Source organism: Salminus brasiliensis, chromosome 3 (genome assembly GCF_030463535.1).
Source record: "Salminus brasiliensis chromosome 3, fSalBra1.hap2, whole genome shotgun sequence".
Classification (NCBI taxonomy): domain Eukaryota; kingdom Metazoa; phylum Chordata; class Actinopteri; order Characiformes; family Bryconidae; genus Salminus; species Salminus brasiliensis.
Genome location: NC_132880.1, coordinates 38,338,862 through 38,363,416, shown reverse-complemented (window position 1 = coordinate 38,363,416; position 24,555 = coordinate 38,338,862). Strand labels below are relative to the sequence as shown.

Below are 24,555 nucleotides of genomic sequence, written 5' to 3'. Positions count from 1 at the left end.
TTACATGATAAATCACGTGGAACTGAAATTTGCTAAGTGCGTCAGACTATGGCAGAGTGTTGCGAGCTACATGGATATCAAACAGGGGGCTCTGATGAGAGTGATCGTACACATGCAATACACGTCCATGAATGCTGTACCTGCTCGCAGTATCAATGGCCTCCTGGTTAGGGGGTGGAATGGTAAAGCACACTGAAGGCACCATAGCTTCATTTCCTGTAGGACTGATGATCTTCCACTTTGTCCTCTGAGAGTTATCCTCCAACACACACTCTTCTCCTTTACTGACCGTGATCTGAGAGAAAGAGACGGGAAGAAAGAGAGAGAGACGGAATGAGAGCGAGAGAAAATGAGAGCGAGAGAGAAATGAATTTATGGGGAACAGAGAGAAGAGGGAAGTGGTGATAGGTAGGGGAGAGGTTTTGAAAAATTCAGCAAAAAAAAAAAAAAAAGCATAAATCAAAAATGTGGATTAAAAAGTAAAAGATTCCATGTCTTAAAGAAAATGATGAGAAATCAAATGTTAATGCTAATGGGCCTCAAATGCGGAGTCAACTTAAAATATGACGCATTAATGCAGTATTTCTGTATCTCTGCCTGAAGATATGCAAGGAACTGAAGAGAAGCATCAGCTTATCTGAATTCCCATAAAGGTTTCTGTTGATAAATGGAATCCTACTCTGACCTAACTTGCCTCCAGGTAGTGTGTAAGCTTATGCTACAGGTTAAGGCTTCAAATAAAATTTTATTTTATTTTATGCAAGCAAATCAGAAGGGGGATCTGTGTGGGATGATTCTTAAGCCCCACCCACCCTGTCACCCTGCCCCCTGCACACAGAGTAGCTACTGTTCTACAGTATGATGTGAGGTTGCAGAAAACACTGCTGCTGGCTCAGAGAGCTACCATCTGTCCGTGACTGATATATGCACCATTCACGGATCACTGAAATGGTGCAGTGCCGCAACAATGCATTTGCGGGTTGGTGTCCCATAACCTTCAGGTTAAGGATGTTTTTGTTTATTTGTTTTTTCTGAATATACTCACTGTTCTATATTTGCTGATGCACCAATTAAATCTAGGTATTGTTATATTTTGTTTAGAACAAATAAGGCATTTCTTATATTATGGCAGAATGCTCAACTAGAGTCACAGTCAACACGTGTATTTTTGACCTTCAACGACCAGCTCCCGCACACTGCTGTGTCAGCTGTTATAAACAGCGAGAGTTTTATTTTAACTGGAGTGTCTGTTTGCAATTTTAGAACAAATATCTGTATAAATAAAGTGCCTCAAAGGCTTGGAAACAACCCAAAACCTCGTTTTTGTTTTTTGTGACTGCATGTTTGTGCTTATTTAGATTATTCTTAGCTAAAAACTGGAACCTACTGGTCAATTTTTACCTTAGCTATTTTCAGAGGGAAAGCAGATGCAGCTGTGTTGCCATGGTAACAACAGACGTGATAAAATAGCTTGAAAAACGAGTATATTTAATATAAACACCATGACTTTCAAAGTAGTAATACTACTTTAGTAGTAGAACTATTTTATTTGCTTTGTAATATAAATGTCCTAACAATATCAGACTAAAACCTGCACTATTTTACTATAAATATAGTCAAGGTCAGAGATTAGTCAGTCCAAGTTCTTTTTAAACACATCAGCAATGACTGAGGCAGTAGAGCAAAAGAGGTAGCATCTTTATAGCAGGATTTCTCATTCTATTTTTAATATAATAAATAATTAATCATAATAACATTCACAAATATTAAGATAAACATTTTCATAAACAATTTTTTAGCCAAATTGTTTACTCTCTACCAATTCCAAAAAGGTTTGGTGCAGCCTTAGTTACAACAACTGCTATGTACAAACCACTAACTCAACTCCATGGTATCCAGTGTCAGTCCTGGGGACGCCATGCTCTGCACATTTCGGTATTTAAATCTCACTCAGCTCATAACAGGCTTGTTAATTAGTTAAGTTGGCTCAGGTGTGCTAGATGCAGAAAAGCACAAAAATGCGCATAGTGTGGGGCCACCGGGAACCCCTGGACTAAACAGACTAGGTATCCGAGTGCTATTGTGTAAGCATGACTGGGATGCTGGAGGCAAAGTGGGAGCATCACGGCATTACATTCGAACTGAGTCTGCAGAGCCAGGTCAAAGAGCAGAGGGGCAGAGGTAAAAGAGTGATCAGCAGAAGTACCTGAGAGTTGGCCTTGCCAGCCCCGCAGACACATAAGAGAAAGGGAGGAGGAGGAGGAGGAAGAGGAGGGAGAGAAAGGGGGTGGGGGAGTGGGCAAATAGGAAGGGGGAGTAGGGATAAAGAGAAAGGGAGGTGGAAGGAAGGGGAGAGGGGGGAGAAAGAGATTATTTTTGGGCATTGTTAAGACTCTGCCTGACCGTGATAAATGCGATTATGGGTGGAAAAGAAAAACTAAAAACCCCAAAAAACAGATGAGCAGGCTTATGTCTGACACACGGCTGAATATTAATGACTGAAACGAATAAAAATGAACGTAAATGACATCATCTAGAATCACGCTTGAATTAATGCACAGGTCCATACTATACACATACAGTATGTGTATACCTGCTTGCCCAGTGTGGAGCTGGGTATGGAACAGCAAGTGCGGTTAGACAGTAATCGCAGCACCTCCACCTGCCTGTGCCTCTCTGCTCCCACCTCAGTGAGCACACACACTATGTATCAGTGCGGCAACAGTGGAAATAGCTCAGTCAAAGGCACTTCTGCCTCCTCAGAGCCTCAGCAGCCAGCATGCAGACTGCCCTGTGTGCTGCACATTTGCAGGCCATGATGTTTAATTCAAGGGTCTTTAAAAACTCATGTAACATCACAGCACACCTGAGAGCAACGAAAAGCATTTCTAGACTTCAGCAGAAAAGTGAGATCTTCCCATGTGCTGCGGTTGCATTTTTAGCACACTAAAGAAGAGCGTGACGCAACTGTGGCAGGATGGCAACTTTTCTGTCCCACTATAACTTTTTAACAGTACATGTCCACTGCATGCTTGTTATCCGACATCGTCCCTCCCATTTATTTTCCATGGGAAGTAGTGAATGGGAGAGGGGGTGTGAGGTAGTAAGCAGGAAGAATATGATTTGCAACAAGAGGTGAGATACTCTATGCAAATTCCAACTAGCAGGCCCACTGCTAGACCACTCACGCCAATGCAGCTTAGTCTCACTGAACGTTGGGTCGATGGTTTGAAACCCATGTCCGCTAAGCTGCCACTGCTGGGCCCTGAGCGAGGCACTTAACCATTTCTGCTAGCATGTCTGAACCTGCACTCTGTTCCTGGCTTTTTATTTATATTCAAAGAGAAGAATTTTACTGGGCAACAGTAGCTTGGTAGTGCTGGGCAATTGATCACAGGGTAGTGGGTTTGATACCTATGTTTGTTAAGCTGTCCATGGTTCCATCTGGACAAAGGATCTTCATCCCAACTACTGAACTTCCCGTGCTTCTTGCTGCTATTAGAATTTTAATATTAAGGGATGCATAGTACAGTTGGGGTATTTAGGGTTATTGATCATAGGGTTATGGGTTTGATACCCATATCCTTTAGGCTACCACAGACGAGTCCTAAAGCAAGGCACTAAAACCTTTGTGCTCCAGAGTTGCCGTAGCATGGCTGACCATGCGCTCTGATTGTCGTCAATATTTAAAGTAGTTTACCCAAGTCTATACAACTTTACAAATCCTGGGAGACATTTGCGCTGTATGCAGTGGACAGGTATCGTAAACCTTGGAGATGGAACCACTTTAATCATCAACAAATCTGGGTAGACAAGTTAAAGGAGGCAGTTAATTTCGATACTTCTGCTCTGAGTTTGCCAATGGCAGCCCCAATGTGAGACATACCATCTGTTTGGCTGTATAGGGAGGCACTTCCCAGGTGCCTTGAGATGAACATCCAATGGAAGCCAAGAGAAGGGTGTGAGCAAGGCAGGATGGGGACATACAAAAGATGGTCCAGCTCTTAAAAACTGATTTAGGTTCAAGCTATCCTTAGAAATGACCAAGGAAAGGACCACAGATCAGTTCTGGGGGTTCTCAGGGAAGCAAGGACGGATTAAGAGCAAGACAGGTGAGTTGGGGTGAGACAGGTGAATGTTAGTTGGATTGTTGTCTTTGTGTGCCATACCTCTATTTGTCTGTAGTCACAAATGGCGCGGATGGGTGTGGTGGTACCCACAATGCAGTCAGCACTGCGTGGGCGAAGCTGGACCACCGTCTTGGCCCGCCCCACCAGACTGGCCACCGAACTGCGGTACTCAATCAGCTGCTCTTTCTCCTCCTGTCAGAGACAACCATTGAGGAAAGGTTTGTTAACTGATATGCATTTCTGTCACTTATCTGTCAACTATATGATACTGATTAACATTTTAATTTAAGAGATTATCTTGAAATAAGGTTTGCATACACCTGTACCTGTATATGAACATGGAAAATACAGTGGTCCGTGATCTTCTACAGATAATACCATGTTTACACTGGTAATGTCATAAATACAAGGTCATGCAGTTTTCATATAGCAATAGTCAAAGTACTAGATCTACTCAGTCCAAACATTCTTATTTCTTTATGTCTACTAGGGATGTGTATTGCAAACACTCATGTACGCGATATATTGTGACACTGTAAGCAAGATGATATACTGTGCCTTTTTTTAAATCAAGAACAACTGTCATATTGTTAAAAAAAACACAGACGTGCATAAAATCTGAGTAAAAAAGTAGACTTTTTATTCAATTAGAACAGTGGGGTTTAAAGTGATCAAGGTTTAAACGCAACACTAAATGAACCATGGTCTCCCACCAATTTTTACTCAAACTATTATTAAAAAAAATTCAATACTGTTTTTGAATCTATACAGAATTTTAAAACATAATATTGTAATACTTTGATATTACAACTTTTTCCTACATCCCTAAAATCTTAAAGTCACACTCAAATAGGCAAGCTAAATGTAATCCAATCTGCACAAAATCTACACAGAATAAATCGACCAAGACACCAAAATGTCCGTCTCCTCAAACTAGTTCAAAAGCATTTGGTGGGCCAACACTGGCATAAGATTTGATATCGGCCATTAGAGCATTAGTATAGTATAATAATTAGAAAAGCAATAGCTTTTCTCTGGCCTCCATGTGATCAGGGAGTTCATTAGGGATTCATTAGAGTACTGGCTCAGGGAAGCAGAGGCAGACTGAGGCAATGCTAATAGCATTACACATTGCTCCTGAAAATCACAAGAGAAATATTATAAACAGAATATGATATGCGTGTCCACATAGCGTAAGTGAGTGACACGTAGCGTAACACATAGTGTAAGACTTTGAAAGGTATCAGTTTTATCAGTAACCATCAGATAACTGCCAGAAAATTGTTTAAAAAGTATTTAAAATTGGAATGTTTATTTGACCAATTATATAAACAAACTAACTTCTATTTTGAATCATATGTGGTACATTAGGATTTTATTGGTCACAGCAGTCTTTTTTAATTAACTAAAAAAACAAACAAACAAACAAACAAACAAAAACAAACACTGTACTGAATACAAAACTGATTAACCCTTTATAGTCGGAGCTGCCTTTAAACATTTCCTCTGGTAATTTCCAACTTCTGTATGTATTTTTTTGGTGTATGCAGTACACAGATAATCCACCAGGGAGCAAAAACACATTCATCTGACTGTATTTATTTATTAATGTGTATATTTATTTATTGAATATTATATTATATATTAGCTACAATTTAGATATTCATTCATATTTCACGATAATTCATTCTTTTTATACTGATGTTTGCAGAGATCTTAAATACTAAAATATGTACATAATATAATACTTGACTGTATGGGAATGTTAGTGACTAGTGCCTTGAGACAAACGTCTAATACGAGTCAAGAGAAGTGTGAGCAAGGCAGGTTGGGGACATACAAAAAAAATGGTACCTTTTCAGCCCTTAAATACTGATTTAGGATCAAGCTATTTTAAAAAAAATGCCAAGGAAATAACCACAGATCAGTTTTGAGGGTTCTTGGCAAGGCAGACTGACAGACTGAGGGAGTGCTAATGCAAAATACATGCTGGTCCGGAATGTCACAAGTGGGTTTAAGGGTGCTCCGGCATTAGTGTGGGGTTACAGCCAGTGCTGTTGAAAAAAGATCAAACTGTGAGAGGCTGTTTTTAAACCAAGCAGAGATGAAAATTACAACCACACAGTCTTGAGAACAATGAGAAATGGGAGCGTCTCAGTGAGCCTGACAGAAGCTGTGAATTTGTGCTATTTTCCAAACAGCAAATTAAAGGCAGCTGCATAGAGGCATCTGTCTAAGGCTTATTGAATCTCTCCCACTAGTGAGAACTGCGCTCAGAAACACATGATGTCTAAACAGAGCCTTGCTGTTCTCTCCAAATAATGCAGACTGTCTCAATCTTATAGATGCATCCCCACAATCCTTCCACCAAATATAAATCACTCCAAAATCATCATCACAGATCATAGGACATCGCCAGAGACCACCAAAATGACTTTACACTTGTTTATCTACACACATCATGGACACAGACTGTAAATGTCCTTCTTTAGCTGAGTATTGACTTCAGGGACCACAGGATTATGGTCTGTCTATCTTGTGCATGCCACCAGACCTATCCAACTATTCTTCAGTGTCAGTGCCTACTCTTCCTTTCTCTCTCTTTCTCCTGATGGTCACAGAGGAAATGCCCACTGCTCAGGCTTGCTTCGTGGCACCCCTCCTACACAGTGCCATCTGCTGAGTGCTAGCCAGGCCAGGCACATCAACCCAGTTCAACAGATCTCTGTGTGTGTGTGTGTGTGTGTGTGTGTGTGTGTGTATCTGTTTGCATGCATGCATATACATAATCAGAAAACAAGGGACTTACCATGGAGTCCTGCAACAGGTCCTCCAGTTTGCCAAGTCTGCTGTTTTTGTCACATGTGTACTGCCTTTTAATGGTGTCTTGAAGCTGCCGCAAGTACGTCTCGCACTCTCGCGCATCACTCATGAACTGCAAACACAGAATATGTCAACAGCAGTATAACAGTGTAACAGTGCTTTACTCACACAGACCTATCAAAGGAAAAAGATAACACAGACTCAGTACCTGGAAGTAGGCAGTGTTGTCCTTGAGGTGTTGTTCCACACACACACACAGTTGTTTGACCCACTGCCACTGTGTCTGCAAGGCAGCACTGTAGGCCTGTCATGGGAACAGGTAACACCAAATTAATTCCCATAAGGTCCCTGCAGTCTACTGTACTCTTCTTAAACATCTAAACATCATTAAAAACATAACAATTTCATTGCATAGCTAAATGAAGATGCCTAGTGGGTGTCTCATTCCTTCAGCTAATTAACCCATTAACAATCCCAGATCCCACCGGTAGGTCCAAATGTTTATTACACACATCTATACCGCTCTGTGTAAGGCCTTGTGTACACCAGGTCATTTCATGTGAGGATTTTATTTGGATAAGGCCAAGCCACATTAAAATACAAGTGTAAACACACCTAAGACGCATTTATAACAGATACAAATCCAATCCAAACCGCTTGGTTGGTCTGAGGTGCACTTGAACCACATGTTATGGGAGTGTAAATGCAATAATTCCTGAGCTGTTGCCTTTGAAGAATGTAAAAATGCATGTAGCATGTAAAAATAGTGAATTTCGAGGCAGCAACCTCCGTAAGCACAGGACAGGAAGAGGCTGAACAGAAAAGTAGCTAAGTAGTAAAAATAGTCAGACTGAGCAACAGTGAAGCACAGTAAAGTCGCTCTGGAGAATAAACTGGTTGTCACATAACGAGTAGATCTGCATATTTCATCATACACATCAATCTGAGTCTCTGACTAACCTAAAACACATTGGACAACAGAGTGTAAATACATGTGGTCAATATATCAGGACACAATGCAGATACTAGTCACATGAAGTGACCAGGTGTAAACGGGTCTGAAAGTCAGCTAGTTTACAATGCATTCACTGTAGTTTTAGCATAATCAGCTTTAGGGAGTGATATATCCGGCATTTTAAAGGGTTAAAATGGCTTCTATGATTTTCCTATTTAACCCAATCCATAAAGCCCATACATGGAAGCTAAACTTTTTTTTCTTTCTATTCACTGTTTTTGTGATATAAAAACAAACAAACAAACAAAAAAAAACACATTTACTTGTATCCACCTGTTCAACCTACAGCAGTTCAGCCACACTCATTCACACTTCAATAATAGGGATTACTGCAGTCTGAATTGGTTTTAGAATGGGACACAAAATAAGGCAGCCAATGACACTTTTAAAACACTTTTACAAACACTGTTTATTTCTACACAATAAAGAGTGATTGGAAAATGAGTTCTGACTGTTTTTGACTTTACAAAAACTACACAAATGTTAAGTGAAACTCCAAGGGCTAATTAAAAAAGAAATGTGGGCTCTTTTAGCACTGCTTTACATACCCAGAAACGTCATTTTAAATGTATGAATATGGACATGTTCTGCATTTCTATGATGTTTCTATGATGTCTATGCTAAGTAAAATCATTTAGGATTTTGGAAGTGTAAAACCCCACCTCTACAGTCTGTTTGGCTGGATGGTTGTCCTGACACAGCTGATCAGCTGTTTCTTGTAGGGAACGCATCACTTCTTGCTTTTCATCCAACTCTGCTCTCGTCTCCTGAGAAGGAATGCCATAAATAAAAGCCATAAAGGGATGGCATAAACGGCACCGGTACAAATTACAAATACTTCACGAAAGTGCACTACGGTTGATTTCTTCATCGAGAAACAGAAAAGAAGGCCGCAAACAGCAGCACTCTTACAATTAATGCATACAAATGCAACTATTTTATCTGAACACCACCTGCTACAAGTAACAGGGTCTGTTATATTGGACTGAAATGGGTTTATTCTGCTCAAGAATGTTCTTCCAGTCTCCCCTGTGCTCTGAACAACACTTACTGCATACTGCTCTCTCTTAGCCGCCATGTTGGTGTTGTTCTCACTCCAGTCGAAGGCCAGCTCCTCCTCCTCTGTTTCATTTAGCCAGATGAGCTCCTCAGTGCACTGCGACACAAACGCTCGCAGGCTCTCCAGGCAACGCAGTCGCCATGACGAATGCTCCTGTGGCAACACAAACCATTTACAAACAGCCACTCGGATGACCTCAGCATCTCAGCATAATAAACACGCGCACATGCACAAAACACCTTGCTCAAGCCCACCACACCCTTTAAATACTTGACTCATTCCCTATGTTCACATTAAGGTGAGAACAAATTGGATGGATAAGATGACGAAGGCTGTGGTGTTTGTATGTGGATATGTGTCAAAGGCAGGTGCTATGAAGTCTCCTGTTCATGACATTTGCAGGCTCAGGCTCTCTATATCCTGCTCTTTGTCACGGGGCAAATTCAGTCCTGCCATGATTTAGAGATAATGAACACTAGAGTGACACACAGACACGAGCAGAAGCTTTATTAAAGACGCAGAAGAATGCATTTTCATTGCTATTTGGTGTATAAACTGTAAATATAAGACCTTGGTCATGGTGATAAATGCTCAGATACCTAGACTATATGTCCCAATGTTTTGGACGCTCCTTCTAATGAATGCACCTATTGCTGGGACAGATGCACAAATGCGCACACAGAGCTGGTCTAGTCCCTGTAGAGAAGTATTCTCAATAGAATAGGACTCTCTGGAGCAGACACACATAAACCTATTGGCACCATGCCGAATGCCAGGCATGGGCTAGATGGGGATAAAGTCCCCACCATTGAGCTGTGGAGCAGTGGAATGTTTTCTGTGTTTTAGTGTTTTCTGGAATGATGGTGAGTTATGCAGTTGGACTGACTTCACTAGAGCCCCGGCCTTTCTTAATACCCTTGATCTTGTTCTATAAAGCGTTTAGCTCTAGTTTGTTTTCGAGGGAGCAGACGTTGAAGCCTGGCTTGGGTGCCCCAAACTCTTGCAAGTCAACTAAAGCAGTTTGACACTATAAAAATAAAATGTATATATATATATATATATATATATATATATATATATATATATATATATATATATATATATATATATAATTAAACAAATATCAAACTCACAAGCAGTTTGCAGTACTGGTTCTCCAGCTTGGCCAGGGTTTCGGCATAACTGCTTCGGAAGTTGGGAGAGACCCTTGGCTGGGGTACAAAATGAACAGACAGTGCTCAGTACATGTAGGGTTGAGGTATTATGGTGAGCGTGTGGAGAGCTGGCAGTACCTCATAGCTGCGGGCCTCTTTCAGGCTGTGGAGCAGCTCCTCCACTGCAGTGTGGATGGTGTGGTGTTCCTGCAGGTGCTGTTCTACAGAAGGCAGGTCAGATCCCCACTCAGCTCGCTCCAGCAGTTCCTAACACATCCACAAACGCATACGGTTTATTATCTCGCTGTTGAGTGAAATGCCCCAAATAACAATGCAATAGTATATTTTGTGGCCTATAATATTTTTATGTGTGTGTTCTTTCTTCTCTCCTTCTTACGGACCTGCGTCTCCTCCACCCATCCCAGAAGCTCGTAGATGAAGCGTAAGCTCCCTTCATCCTCAGACGATGACATGGCCACCAGGTCTGAGCGGGACATGGGGCGCCTGAGCAGGTTTGCCATGGCACCCACTGCTCCAAGCAGTGTCTGGGCACCGAGTGTGGCCAGGCCGCCTGCGGAGCCTTTCTGAGTCGTCTGCTCTCCCAGCAGTCCTCCGGAAGAGAAGTGGCCTTTTCTGTATACACTGGAGCACTGCAGCCGCAGGGAGACCAGCTCCTCCTGCAGACGTGTCACTCTGCAGAGCGGAGGGGCAGCAAGACACAGCGTTCGGTTACAAGCGATTTTTGATATTCTACCTCATCTCATCTAAAAACAAAGATAAGCAGCCCCTTTTCATCCTCTATTCTTCTCTCTGTCCTACGTTTCTCAGCAGTGAGACCCCTGTCCCCTGCTGCCCCCTCCCTCTCACCCACCTGAAGGCCAGCTGCTCTACTTGGTAGTATTTCTCATCTCTGAGAACTTGAAGGTCCAGGTGCAGTTGTCGGACCAGAGCCTCGCAGTCCTGCAGATACGCACCAAGCTCCTGCTCAGACCGTGCCGGCTCGCCATTCTCCAGATGCGACATGTCCTGCAGCCGCACACACACAGACATACTTTGAATTATTTTAAGATATCACTTTTAGGTTAGGTTACAAGCAGGAAAAAAAATGCTGAGTCAACATGTCCAGAAGTTCCACCTCAGTATGGACTACTCACTGCCTGCAGTGTGTTCCTGGCCAGTGTTAGCTTCTCTTCACAGTCCACAGCCATATTCTGGAACTTATTAGCCATCTGTAGGAGCAACTCCAGCCTGAAAGCCAAACAAAGACAAAGCAACAATATTATACACAGTTCTCACTGCAGTGAATGCCCTCACAGACTCTCCCATGTGAACCCAGAGCTTAAAGGCTCCTCATTTTCACTTCTGGATGTACTCTGTAATATCTCCCCCACCTCTCTACAGCAGGCCGCAGAGCCTTCTCTCTCTCCAACATCTCCAGGATGAGTTTACCCCACTCCTCCTCCAGGTCATTGGGGTGCAAACCCTGGGGTAGCTTGAGACGGCCAAATTCAAGCCACACCTGAAAGGAAGCAAAGACAGGCTAATATTAGACAACGTTGCTCATTGATGCCTCCAGGGAATACTTTATTTTGGTCCATGGCAGATGCTGGCCTTATTTTCATGTCTTTAATGGACATTCAGCCAAACATGTATTAAAGTCAGTGTTACCCTAAACCAAAAACACTCCAAACCTTCAAAACCCTGTATGCAAGCTTACACCAGCTTATCATAACATGCTTATAGGCCCTGAAATGAAACCCTGTGGCACACCACAAAAACTAGTAAACTAAATGACTAAACAGCGGTTATTAGATTACTTAGGGTTAATAACTAAATCATTAACATAGGGTTTAAGGGGTTAAACAAACCTGAACCTTAAACCTCAACCACAAACCAAAACCTAATCCTAATACAAACCACCCCCATCATTAACCTCAAACCAAAATCTAAACCTAAACAAACAACTGTTTTTAAACTGAACACTAAACCTTAAGAAGAATACACCAAAGAGTACGCTGAAGATCTGAGTACCTGCAGATCAACAGATATATGGATATGAAACCATAAAAACTAAACTGTGATCTACATCCAGTCCTGTGTTCTAACACGTTTGCTTTTTTTCCTTTAAGCATGTACTGCTTGTGGTTCCGCCACCAGCATGCTCTCCTTTCTTTCTCAGAAAAGAACACCACTATGGTCTGTGTCTTCCCTGGAGCCCTGCTCCTGCAGTGCTGCACTGGGCCTCATGACGAACAATGTGGCCTGCATTCAGCAGCAGAATCAAGGTCAACCTCCAGCTTCTCCATTCCTTCCCTCCCTATCTTATTTTTTTAATTTTCTGCGTTTTAATGACATTCTTTATATCTATATCTATATATATATCTCACCTCCATCAGCTTGTAAAGATGTTCAATGTGGCCCTTCTCCATCTCCTTAGCAGGAATTTCAGTTTCTTTGAAGTGGATGTATTCATTATAGAGTGCCTGAAGGAAGAAGACAACACTGATAAACAATGAGAGCAGTCACAGAAAAATGGTCATTATCATCCCTTCGCACCTTCAAATGAGCCATTAGTTATTCAAACAAGCATGTGCACAGACCTTGAGCTCCACAGGGTTCTGGGGAAAGCTTTTGTTGGCCATTAGGGCTGTGTGTTGCCTTGTCCACTGAAGTAATGAGGAGAAGCGAGACTGGTACTCTGCCCATCGCTGGTCGACCTCCTGAGCACATCAAGATGAAGGACATCAGCAGCATTAGAGATATTGACTTGTTTGTTGCACAGAAAGAAACCATTAAGAATCATTAGTTGCAGCACTAGCATGGAGGACAGATGAACTTACGTGAGGTGTGACGCCCTCTCCTCCCTCTGGGATCTTGGGGAAGGCATCATAAATGGAGGACACGTAGGTGATGACCGATTTTTCATCCGGTGATGGCACATCCACATCTAATTGGAGACCCAGGACAGAGAGGATAACAGAGATGAGGCCGAGAAACAGAGCAAATAAGCATTAGATGTGTGAATACAGACAATAGCAGACAACATAAAACACAGGCGAGACAAACTGGACCTTACCTTCAGCGTCCAGAAGTCTCGTAACCCCTAGCGACTCTGCAATTTCAAAGGCTTGCTCCAGGTTCTCCCGGTTACTCTGCCGTGCCACCACCTCCATGTCAATCAGGTCTGGCCTGAATGATATAATACAGAGATATGAGAATACTGATGTCTCAGAAAGACTGTGCTAGCGAGCTGATTGTTATCAACTCTGAAAAAAGCTAAGTTATTCATTTAGCCAATTTTGAGCTCTCTTATGTACCTTCTGCAAAGTGAGCAGTTTGTGTCCCCTCCACCCCCCCCCACAAGAAACCACCAAACACAACAGTACTTTTAAAATAGCCTCAAAAGAACCAGCAACTGTCATCTTTCTTACAAAAATGTTCTCACACACTTTCACTGTTTCACCTGCTTCATGTCTCCTTGCTTCTGCTTCCATTTTGCCTAGAAAAGTGTTGCATTGTGTTCTAGATTATTTCACCTGTCCAACCTTGTGTAGAGTTCGCATTTGACATGAAGAAGCCAAGAGCTTCATTTTGTACTGATTAGTTGTGAGCACTGTAGCCAAAAACTGCGACTTCAACAACATAGCCAGTCACAAAAAAGAATGACACCATGTTTAGCATGTACCTGTATCTGTGCAGCAGTGCGTTGAACATGCGGCCATCGCTCCAGCTGGAGGAGAAGTTGGTGCAGCGCAGTCCAGGGTAGCCCTCGGTGGCTTGCTGAGTCCATAACAGCAGCTTTTCCTTGGCAGTCAAGTCCCCAGACTCCCCACTTACATAAATCTCAGAGATCTGATGAAGAGATAGACACAAACAAAATAATCTCACCCTTCATTCAAATAGACAGGCTGAGAACTGAGGAAATCAGTAACACAAGTGTACACTGCATTCACTGAATTCTTTAATATTTTCACTACAGCTCTCACAATTTTTACTCTCATGGTTAAAGGTACGAGTCAAAGGTTAAGATTGATTCAGACAAAACACCCGCAATGGTTTTTGTTATTATAAAAGTCACTACTTTCACTACTAAGAAACTCTGGTTTTAAATCTGAGTAAGTCAATTTCTCACACACACACACACACACACACACACACACACACACACACACACACACACACACACACACACACACTGTTCGGTTTGGCAACCATAGCCTACTGGTAAAATACACAGCTTGCTTGCGTTCTTTTCTGCATCAGACTGAACACTGTTGTATTTATACTCTATTACACTGTATTTTATCACTATTTTATAAAAGCAACATACTTCAACCAGTGCAGGTTACATGTTTCAGTAACTGCACTGTAATGAATGGCCTTGGGGGATTACTGTAACTAATACACATAATACATTTAGTTCATCAAAATGCTATGAGCTACTCCAGGCCACGCGTTTTAGTGATTACACAGTAATAAGAGGCTTGAGGGCTTACTGTTACTAATACACAGAACTCTCAGTTTCAATCCATCAAAAAGTTTCTGTCAAAATTGCTGTTAAAGCATATGCACTATTTGGACAAAAGTATTGGGACACCTGTTTATTCATATTTTCCTACGAAATCGAGGGTATAAGAAAGATTTTTCTTCAGCTCTCGTCTCTGCTGTCCACGGAAGGCTTTCTACTAGGTGCATGCTTGGAGCATTGCTGTAGGGACCTGATTGCATTTATCAAAAAGAGCGTTAGTGAGGTCAACTCACCTCATTATTCCAGAGAACACAGTCCCACTGCTCCACAGCTTAATGCTGGGGGGATCTATACCCCTAAATCCTTAGGGCATTACATTATATTATATACTATATTATAAATAGTTTCATCTGCACCAGAGAGACCTGTTCTATTAGCAGCACTTCTCTCATTTAAAGTAGCTGAATGCATTCATTAGAAGTGGTGTCTGCAAACTTTTGGACACCTCTATAGGTTGTTTTAACGTCTTGCATGTAACTCTGTCTCTCAAAATAGCTATGCAAGTCATGTGAGAAACCAGAGAAATGGTCTGCATGGTCTAGCACACACTTCCCCTCCTCCTCCTCCTGTGTTAGCTGCCAGGGTTCATCAGGGTTGTGGCTTTCAGCAGTTCTTTCAGCCAGCAGGGTGTTTGTTTCTTCACTTCCATTAATCAATGTCTCCAATCCATCCAGCGTGTTTGAGGCAGTGTTAAGCCCCAACTGCATTTTCTCATTAGTCCTCCCCATCTCATTAGATGCTTTGTCACTAAAACATTTCCCCATCCTTCTTCCTCCAAAATGCCCTCCCCTCTCTAACCGTTATTCCTGTTTGCCATTCTCTTTCACTTTTTCTGCCAAACAACCTCTTTTACACTGTGTTCATCTCTCACCGTTTCATATTTTCACCAAGGCCACACTCGTTCAAATCCCCTCTCTTTCCAAACTCTCTCTATCTCTCTCTAAACGTGACAAAAAAAGGCAGTATCAGCCTGTGCCTGGCTCTCATCATCTGTATTCCTCAGTCATCCCACTCTCGCTCTCCTCTCTAGCTCCTCTAGAGCTAGCTCAGAGCAGACACACTGTAGAGAATCAGAGTGAAAACAGGGAGGAAGAGAGAGGAACAGGGAGAGGAAGAGGGAGTGAACGAGAGAGCATTGCTGAGAGAGAGAGAGAGAGAGAGAGAGAGAGAGAGAGTGGGGGCGGGAAATTCAGACAGCCAAGCCAACAGATTAACATGGTCAAATTTGGTGGTATACAGAAACAGTACAGCAGTCGCCCTGGTTTGAGCCTCTTACAGTAAAGATGATTAAATAGTGAGGTCAGTCTGTATCAATTGCAAAGTCACTGTAGTCTGACCTCTTGCTAGACTAAAAGAATGAAGTTCACTGTTACATTCACAAATTCTGCACAGGACGACAGTAAACAAGCAATTACTATGTAAACAAGGATTTACATACAAATACTACAACTACTACTACTACTACTGCTAATAATAATAATAATAATAATAATAAATACTACAACTACTACTAAATACTACACTACTACTACTAATAATAATACTAATAATAAATACTACTACTAACAATAATAATAAACAATACTACTACTACTAATAATAATTGTAGTTTTATTGTGATTACTATATCATTATTATTAATTATTGTCTCAATAATTTTTAAACTCTCTATTCCAGGACAAACCCACATGACATGTTTGCATGATTCTACATGTGAGTGTCATCTTAAATATCCAGTAAAGTTTGGATTAAAATAACCATCAAAAACATTTCTTAAAAATCGCTGATCAGGCATAACTGACCACCATCTAGCAGTGATCCTAATATTCTAATGAGGATGTAATTGCAATACAGTAAACAAAAAACTTAGCAGTGTGACTGAAGGGCAGAGAAATGAATGAAACTTTTGGCTTACGCAGGCTCAGTTTGCTTTAGAGTGAAACAGTGACTTTTGTAAGATCTCTGTGGGTGGAATAAACCATCCTTAACAGAGGAGAAATGCTGCAAAATTTCAGTCATTTAATGCGTTTCATTACATTTATAAAAGGTTCTTCACTTGTTTTTCAGGCAAAATAAACAATCAGCCGATATTTCTGTAATTAGCCAATCCTGAGAGCTGATCCGATCATATTCCTGAGTTAAGAATTACAGCAGCCCTTCGCTCAAGGCTTCTCAGTCACAGAAGCCTGCAGCTCCTTGTTCAGCCACAGAGCTTGCGCCCAGCTGCAGACACCAAATTGACCTGGAATTTGCCTTAACGTAGCACCTGGCCCCTTCTTCTATAATTATCAGCGATCACTGAATGACGTAAGCCGATCAAATGGTTCTTCTATGGCATCCCACCAAGAACCCTGTGTAGCACAGTAGTTTTTAAGAGTGTACATGTATACTGCCTGCCCCACACATTTATGTCCCCTTTAATCCAACCTCTAATCTCTCCAGACTCAACAAATACCTATTCCTGACTGTATGCCGGCAAACACGGCATGTGTGCAGCCTACGAAGTAGCAAGACAAGTTTCGGTCACTGAGGTTGAAGTGTCAGGTCAGAGTGACACAGAGCACTCTCAGCACCTCCACAATGACAAAACGCATCAGGCACTTCATCCTGTTCCAGGTAATGGCAGAATGTGTGCGAGTAAGAGTGTGCACACATTATATATATATATATATATATATATATATACAGTGAGTCCAAGAAGTATTTGATCCCTTGCTGATTTTCTTTGTTTGCCCACTAATAAAGACACTATCCTTCTGCACTTTTAATGGTAGATATATTCTAACATGGAGAGACAGAATATCAAGACAAAAATCCAGAATATAATTTTAAAGAATATATTTTAATTAATTTGTATTTCAATGAGGAAAATAAGTATTTGATCCCTCTTGCCAAACACACTCAATACTTAGTGGCAAAGCCTTTGTTTGCAAGCACAGCGGTGAGACGTTTGTTGTAGTTAACCACAAGTTTAGCACACACACCAGGGGGAATTTTGGCCCACTCTTCTTTGCAGATCCTCTCTAAATCATGAAGGTTGGTGGGCTGTCGCTTGGCAACTCTGACCTTCAGCTCCCTCCATAGATTTTCGATCGGATTGAGGTCTGGCGACTGGCTGGGCCACTCCATGACCTTAATGTGATTTTTCTTGAGCCAATCCTTTGTTGCCTTTGCTGTATGTTTAGGGTCGTTATCATGTTGGAAGACCCAACCACGGCCCATTTTCAGATCCCTGGCAGAGGGGAGGAGGTTGTCCCTCAGGATTGTGCGGTACATGGCTCCATCCATCTTCCCAGTGATGCGGTGAAGTAGCCCTGTACCCTTGGCAGAGAAACACCCCCAAAACATTATGCTTCCACCTCCATGCTTGACGGTGGGCACAGTGTTCTTGGGGTCATAGGCAGCATTTTTCTTCCTCCACACATGGCGGGTGGAGTTGAGGCCAAAAAGTTCAATTTTGGTCTCGTCTGACCACAAAACCTTCTCCCAATAACTTGGTTCATCTTTCAAATGATCATTGGCATACTTGAGGCGCGCCTCCACATGTGCTCTCTTCAGCAGGGGTACCTTTCGGGCACTGCAGGATGTGAATCCATTGTTGCGCAAAGTGTTGCCAATTGTTTCCTTGCAAACTGTGGTCCCAGCTGCCTTCAGGTCATTTGCTAACTCCTGCCGAGTGGTTGCAGGACGATTTCTGACTGTTCTCAGCATCATTGCCACCCCACGAGGCGAAATCTTCTTTGGAGCACCGGGCCGAGGTCTGTTGATTGTCATGTTATACTCTTTAAACTTTCTGATAATTGCACCAATAGTTGTTACTTTCACATCCAACACCTTACTAATCTTTTTGTAGCCCATTCCAGCTTTGTGAAGGTCAACAATTCTGACTCTGAGGTCCTGTGACAGCTCTTTGGTTTTACCCATGTTGGAGACTTGAAATCTGTGTGATCTGTCTGATTCTGTGGACAGGTGTTTTTCACACAAGTGATTAGTGAGAACAGGTGGCTTCAGGTCAGGTAACAAGTTGATTGGGAGTGTCTAACTGGTCTGTAAAAGCCAGAACTGCTAATGAATACTAAGGGATCAAATACTTATTTCACTCCATGAAATACAAATCAATTAATATATATTCCTTAGATTTATTTTCTGGATTTTCTTTTTAATATTCTGTCTCTCCATGTAAGAATACATCTACCATTAAAAGTATAGAATGATCATGTCTTTATTAGTGGGCCAACGAAGAAAATCAGCAAGGGATCAAATACTTCTTGGACTCACTGTATATATATATATATATATATATATATATATATGCTGCAATCGTAGTTCTAGGATAGAATATATCTATAAAATTAAAAATATTAAAATATCTACGAAGACAAAAAGAGTTGGCCTAAAAAAAAAAAAAAACCAGACATGAAAGGAGGCAAAAATTAAGATGACCTGGTCTCCCCTGAGACCGCCTGCTTGCAGCTGGCCTGATTAATGCGCATATCAAATCCATCTATATTCAGCTAGCTGAGGAGAAAAGTAGACATGCGGGCAGACGTGAGGATGGGAGCCAGAGTCAGCACACAGTGTACCCCATGTACAGCAGCGCAGACCTTCCACACACACATTCACATTCCCACAAGCACCCTTGTATGCGGCTACAAACCAACCTGGGATGGGTGTGCATGCTTCAGTGTGTGAGCTGTAGAGCAACACATGGGCAAAATGACATATTGCTATGGACTGCAGAGGCAAGAAGCCCTGCAATATAAACCACAGTTAAACACTGGCCTTGATTTCACTGGGAACAGAATGGTTTTGTAGAAAAATGACGGTGCCACACAGAAGGAACACTCTGAGGGACCATCGGAGATTAACCAGGATGCTAACAGCACACAATAAATACATCATATATTTTACGACTTGTCAGGGAGCCAATTTTCATGTTGCAGTCTTGTGCAATATCAGACTGCAAAAGGCCATTACTGCTGTTTATAACAGTAGCAAGCATGTGTTTATGATCCTTTCAGTTCTGTCCACGAAAAAAAGCCAACCCAGCTTAGAATGGTCAAATCTCATCACCGTTCTCTGTCTACTGCAGCACACCACTGGGGATACACTCAGGATTCTCTTATTCACATATGTATTGGAAATCATACAGGCATAAATCAGGCATATTTTTTTTGAATAGGTTCCTACATTTAAGATCCAAACTCAAGATCTAGCTCTAACAGTCGTAGCTTGCCACTGCAGCACACACATTGCCAAGAGAAGGCCATGAAGAGAAGGCCTCTCAAGCTCCATCCAGTAACCACTACCAGCCATCACTGCAGGCAGGTAAAAAAGAGGGGAATACAGGTTGCATGCCCCACAAAAATGGTCAACTCCCATCATAATCTCCTGTCTCCTGCAGCACACCATTCAAGACGCACTCTCAAGTTCTCTTATTAAAAGTAGTTTTAACATGGTATTGGAAATCCTCTTAAATTTTGACTAGGTTTCTATATTTAAGGTCCAAACTCAAGGTTTAGCTATAATAGTCACGGCTTGCCACTGCAGCACATTGCTAAGAAAAGACCATCTAATGAACAGTAGGCTGTTACCACACTATCTGTAACAAGGCCATGAAATCCCTCTTCCGCCCCATCCAATAACCATTACCAGACATCACTGCAGGCGGATGATAAAGAGGGGAATACAGGTCGCAGGCACCACACATTTCACTGCAGCACTGCAATGCTGTAGAAGCACATAAAAGTCCTAATCTAAATATACAGCAGCTGAGAATGTAGCGGAACACATCAGTATAACTCCAATTTGTGCCGATGCCAAAGAGCCACATAGTAGCAGAGTGTCAAGACTGACGGGGGAGAGTGTGGGTGGTGTGAGGGTAGAGGAATAATAAGGGACAGAAGAAGGAAAAGGACGAGAAAGAAAGAGAGAGGGGAGAGAGCGCTGAGCTGCTCTGTGCAGTGCTGATTAGGCTCATGGGACATGGTCAGGAAGAAGGCGGAGATGTTTGCTTCATGCACAGCTGATATGCTGAGAAACAAAAGCATGCACTGCTGAGGCTTGGAACACAAATGTCACGGACAAACACAACCATGTTGCTCATAAAAGACCTTCTCCATTCATCAACCTCTTTTCAAGTGCTTCATATGCAAACGCCCGGATTGTTAGCATCGGAGAGAGGCTCTGACCTGAGATAATGGCTGAGATGGTTTCTCTGGTGGAGAGATGGGACTCTCCAGCACTGACGAGTTCAACACTTCAGATGAGCTACCCCAGTCTCTGTGAACAGCGCACCCTGTCTCCGGGGAGGTAAGAGGCACGTCGCTGGCATAGCCTGAGGACTGGGGGTCCTGTAGAGGTCCAGGAGCTTCTCCTCCCTGAGCAGGGCTGTCTAATATAAACTCCTTCCCAGCTGGTTCAAGAGAAATGTCTGGCTTGGGTGCACCTGTCCCCAGATATGACTGTCTCTCTCCTTCATGAACCTGAACTTTCTGAATGCCGTCAATAACGGGTGATTCAGCGGACGGTCCGGCGTGCACCTCCAACCCTTTGTCGTGCCAAACGGGTGACCCGTAATCCCTTGGATAAACGGTACGGACCACGCAAAGCCTACCACCTGCTTCGCGAATGTGAACCACACCCTTCCGCTCCGATTCCAAGGGCTCACCAACCAACAGTTCGCCCTGTCCACCTTCATCCTCCTCCTCCTCTTCTGCCTCAAGTTCCTCCTTTTTGGCACTTAAAAGACAAGGTCTCTCTACAACTCCCTGAACTCTCTCCCGTACCCGGCACACTCTGCCTCCCCCTGGTGTGGAATGGGCAGCCTCTGCCTGTGGCTCTTCCTTTACCCTCTCTCGCGCTGCCTGGTGGAATGCCCCCAGCCATGCTGGGCTGGGGTCAGGAGAAAGAATTGCCACTCTGCTCCCCCGGAGAGTACCTGTGCTGCCTAGGATAGGGGCTGCACCAGGAACTAGGACCACTTGAGTGGGGGTTTCAGTCACTGTTTGGCTACTTAGCTTGTCCGTGGTAGTTGCTGTGGTGTCATCCTTAAGTGCAACATTTTCAACCATCTGCTGCAACTTCTCAGCCTCGAGACTTTTTCGGGTAGTTTTTGCTTTACGCTTTCTCCTGAAGCGGAGTTTCCTCTTGGGCGACAGCGGAGAGACTCCACCCGATCCCATCTCCCTAGGTTGCTTCACGCAACCAAGAGAGCTGCCCATTTCCAGCAGAGGACAAAAAAACGGACGTTACCTGAAAGAGTTTGGAGATCACAGCGACCACAGAAGAAGGATCAACAAGGGCACACAGTGTCACTGACTCAAAGCACCACTCCTACATAAAACACCTGGTGCTTTTTTTGCTTGGTCATCTCGACAACCAAGCTGAAGTATCATAATGTTAGCAGTTCCCCCACTTGTGATGAATCTTCATCCTTCCAAACGTGAGAGAGTTATGACCTAGGTCCACAAGGTGCTTTGTATCTTCACAAAACAAACACACGACCTCATTTAATGACCGATGATAAAATGGGCACAACTAGTGCAGCCCCAGAGTGGTGAGATATTGGGAAGTACTCAAGGCTGATGCTCTGCCAGTTTGCATTACACACCTGCTGCTGTTCCGCCTGTTGCTCCCAGTCTGTCCACAGGCAATGCTGTGGTCAACTCTCTTGTCAACGTCACTGCGGGGTCCTAGCAAGCCTCAAGGACACCCGCACTGAATATAGGCTGTTCTCCTTATGAAATATTCACATCTACCAGCATGCACGCCTTTTCATCTTCCATCATCAATGCAGGCATGGTGCAGAGCTGCTTTATGAAGAAGTCAAACCAAATAAAAATCCTTCTAGGGCATTCCATAGGCAGTACGTTGACTAACAGAGTCTTTGGCACAAGAATGCGGTCTCACACACCCCCCATCCTCCTGCTCATATTCCTCAGTTAGAGCAGGGACAGGGCTGCAGTGCAGACATGCACACACACACAGTCCACAAGTCTGAGTCAGGACACATCACTGCCAGCTTGGCAGAAGAAAGTATGTAGTGGTCAGCGACCGCTCCTTCAAATCAACAGGAACGGGACTGCATGCCTTGATGCGTTCTCTGATGAGCGCTCTGCCTCATCAGATTCTGCAAGTATGTGTTACTGTTAGCTCCACTTCATGCCCCGATACAATAGGAGTAGTTGTAACTGTAGTGGTGGCAGCAGTGGCCGTTGTACGTAATGATACTCCAATAGTGCAGGACTGTCCAGGTATTCAAATGTGGCAGGTCTCACATTGGCTGGTGGTGGGCAAAAGAGCTGAGTCAGCCAAGCCTCTGGCAGGTCATCAGCAAGTCAATCACGGCTAATCATAGCACAGCATCTGCTTAAATCCCATGGCCCCTTGTGTGTAAGTGTGCAGGAGGCTTGCAGTGTCAGATCAGTCTCCAGACATTAAAAAGCAGCAAGAGGAGGAGGGAGCACTGGGTGTCTCGCCTCTGCTGCCACGGCAACTGATATCACATGCACTGAGAGGAGACAGTCAATCACACACTCACAAGTCAATAAAGAGGGCAGAGAGCGTGATGAGTCAAGACCTTACACACACACACACACACACATATATGCATGCAAAGACAGACAAAACACACAAAACACACTATCCCCCTGTGGCCACGGCTAATCCCGTCACAGAACCAAAGGTATCTGCAGATTTTGGTTTGGAGTTCTCGTCCTCTCTTTGTCTCTCCATGGAAGATGTTCTTCCCAGGCAGTGAGGGTGCCGCTCCCTGGTGCTGCTTGCCTCTCTGGCCGAGGAATCTAATTAGAGCAGTAGTAGGGTAGGGCTGGGCCGGCTGGCTGAACCCACTGTTGGTAAAACTGGGGAGTTTATCCACTGCCTCAAGCGTCGTAGTGTCTGCAGAGAGGAGCTGTCATTCCGGTCCAAAAGAAAAGTAGAGCTCCATCGCTCAAGCATCCCGGGACTGATCCGATTGATCCAGGGCTCCCACCCAATCAGACAGACAGTGTGTGTGTGTGTGTGTGTGTGTATGCCTCGGAGTGCGAGAGGCAGAGAGATGGTGTATGTGCCTGTAGGGCTGGGCGATCCCTCAGATCCTGAGAATACGTCTGTATGTGGTGAAGCTCCTGAGGCCTGTGATAGAGAGAAGCCGGGGGCTCCAGTAGCAGCAGCCTGCCGGTCCTCCCGCTCTGTCGCTGGGCAACCCGTCTTCTCTCTCTCTCTCTCTCTCTCTCTCTCTCTTCCTCGCTGGCACACACCGGCTGCAAAAAGCTTTATCTCCAGTCTGCTGCAGCCTCACACAACACACTGCTGCTGTAGATCCCTCCCTCCCCCTCCACCTCTCTCTCTCCTCCTATCTGCTTCCTCGTCACTCCCTCCCTCTCCCTCTCTCGCTCCTTCTCTATGCTGCCTGTGAGCTCAGAGCTTACACACACACACACACACACACACACACACACACACACACACACACACACACACACACACACAAACCGAAAACCTTAAGACCAGTTGGCAGGCTCCAAATACGAAAGAAATCAATTCTAAATCTGTTTTGCTGCATCTTTGCCAAAAAGCCTCCTGCCTCTGCTCTGCTTCCGGCCAATCTAGCAGAGAAACCCCCGTTTCTCTAATATAGCATGGTGGAAAAAGAAAGACCAATTAATAGACAGTGGGGTTGCAGAGCAAAGCCTGACATGGAAGGGAAAAAAAACAAACAAACCCCAGCAGAGTCTCGTCAGCTGCAGCACAGAAAGGCAGGGGAGAAAAATAGGCTACTTGCCGTCTGGGAGATCACGTCTTCACCGCACACGTTCCGCAGAAACGTGGCATCAGACCCT

At 43.5% G+C, this 24,555-nt stretch overlaps 1 protein-coding gene across 11 annotated transcripts in view; it reads right to left on the bottom strand.

Annotated features, from left to right (window-relative positions):
• macf1a (microtubule actin crosslinking factor 1a) overlaps positions 1-24,555 on the bottom strand; it is a 202,873-nt gene that overhangs the window by 81,040 nt on the left and 97,278 nt on the right. For 6 of the 11 annotated variants that reach the window (XM_072676053.1, XM_072676056.1, XM_072676054.1 and 3 more), the window contains exons 1-18: positions 20,902-23,982; positions 13,868-14,034; positions 13,259-13,371; positions 13,023-13,129; positions 12,783-12,902; positions 12,570-12,665; positions 11,574-11,701; positions 11,337-11,430; positions 11,054-11,208; positions 10,584-10,875; positions 10,321-10,449; positions 10,162-10,239; positions 9,020-9,181; positions 8,631-8,735; positions 7,162-7,257; positions 6,940-7,065; positions 4,170-4,322; positions 141-295 (exon numbers count right to left, since the gene is read on the bottom strand). In XM_072676053.1, coding sequence (XP_072532154.1) covers positions 141-295; positions 4,170-4,322; positions 6,940-7,065; positions 7,162-7,257; positions 8,631-8,735; positions 9,020-9,181; positions 10,162-10,239; positions 10,321-10,449; positions 10,584-10,875; positions 11,054-11,208; positions 11,337-11,430; positions 11,574-11,701; positions 12,570-12,665; positions 12,783-12,902; positions 13,023-13,129; positions 13,259-13,371; positions 13,868-14,034; positions 20,902-21,933 — 3,308 coding nt within the window. In that variant the 5' untranslated portion in view covers positions 21,934-23,982. Of the gene's footprint in view, positions 1-140; positions 296-4,169; positions 4,323-6,939; positions 7,066-7,161; positions 7,258-8,630; positions 8,736-9,019; positions 9,182-10,161; positions 10,240-10,320; positions 10,450-10,583; positions 10,876-11,053; positions 11,209-11,336; positions 11,431-11,573; positions 11,702-12,569; positions 12,666-12,782; positions 12,903-13,022; positions 13,130-13,258; positions 13,372-13,867; positions 14,035-20,901; positions 23,983-24,555 lie in introns of those variants that run through there. The other 5 variants (XM_072676059.1, XM_072676060.1, XM_072676062.1 and 2 more) reach the window with 2 other exon arrangements.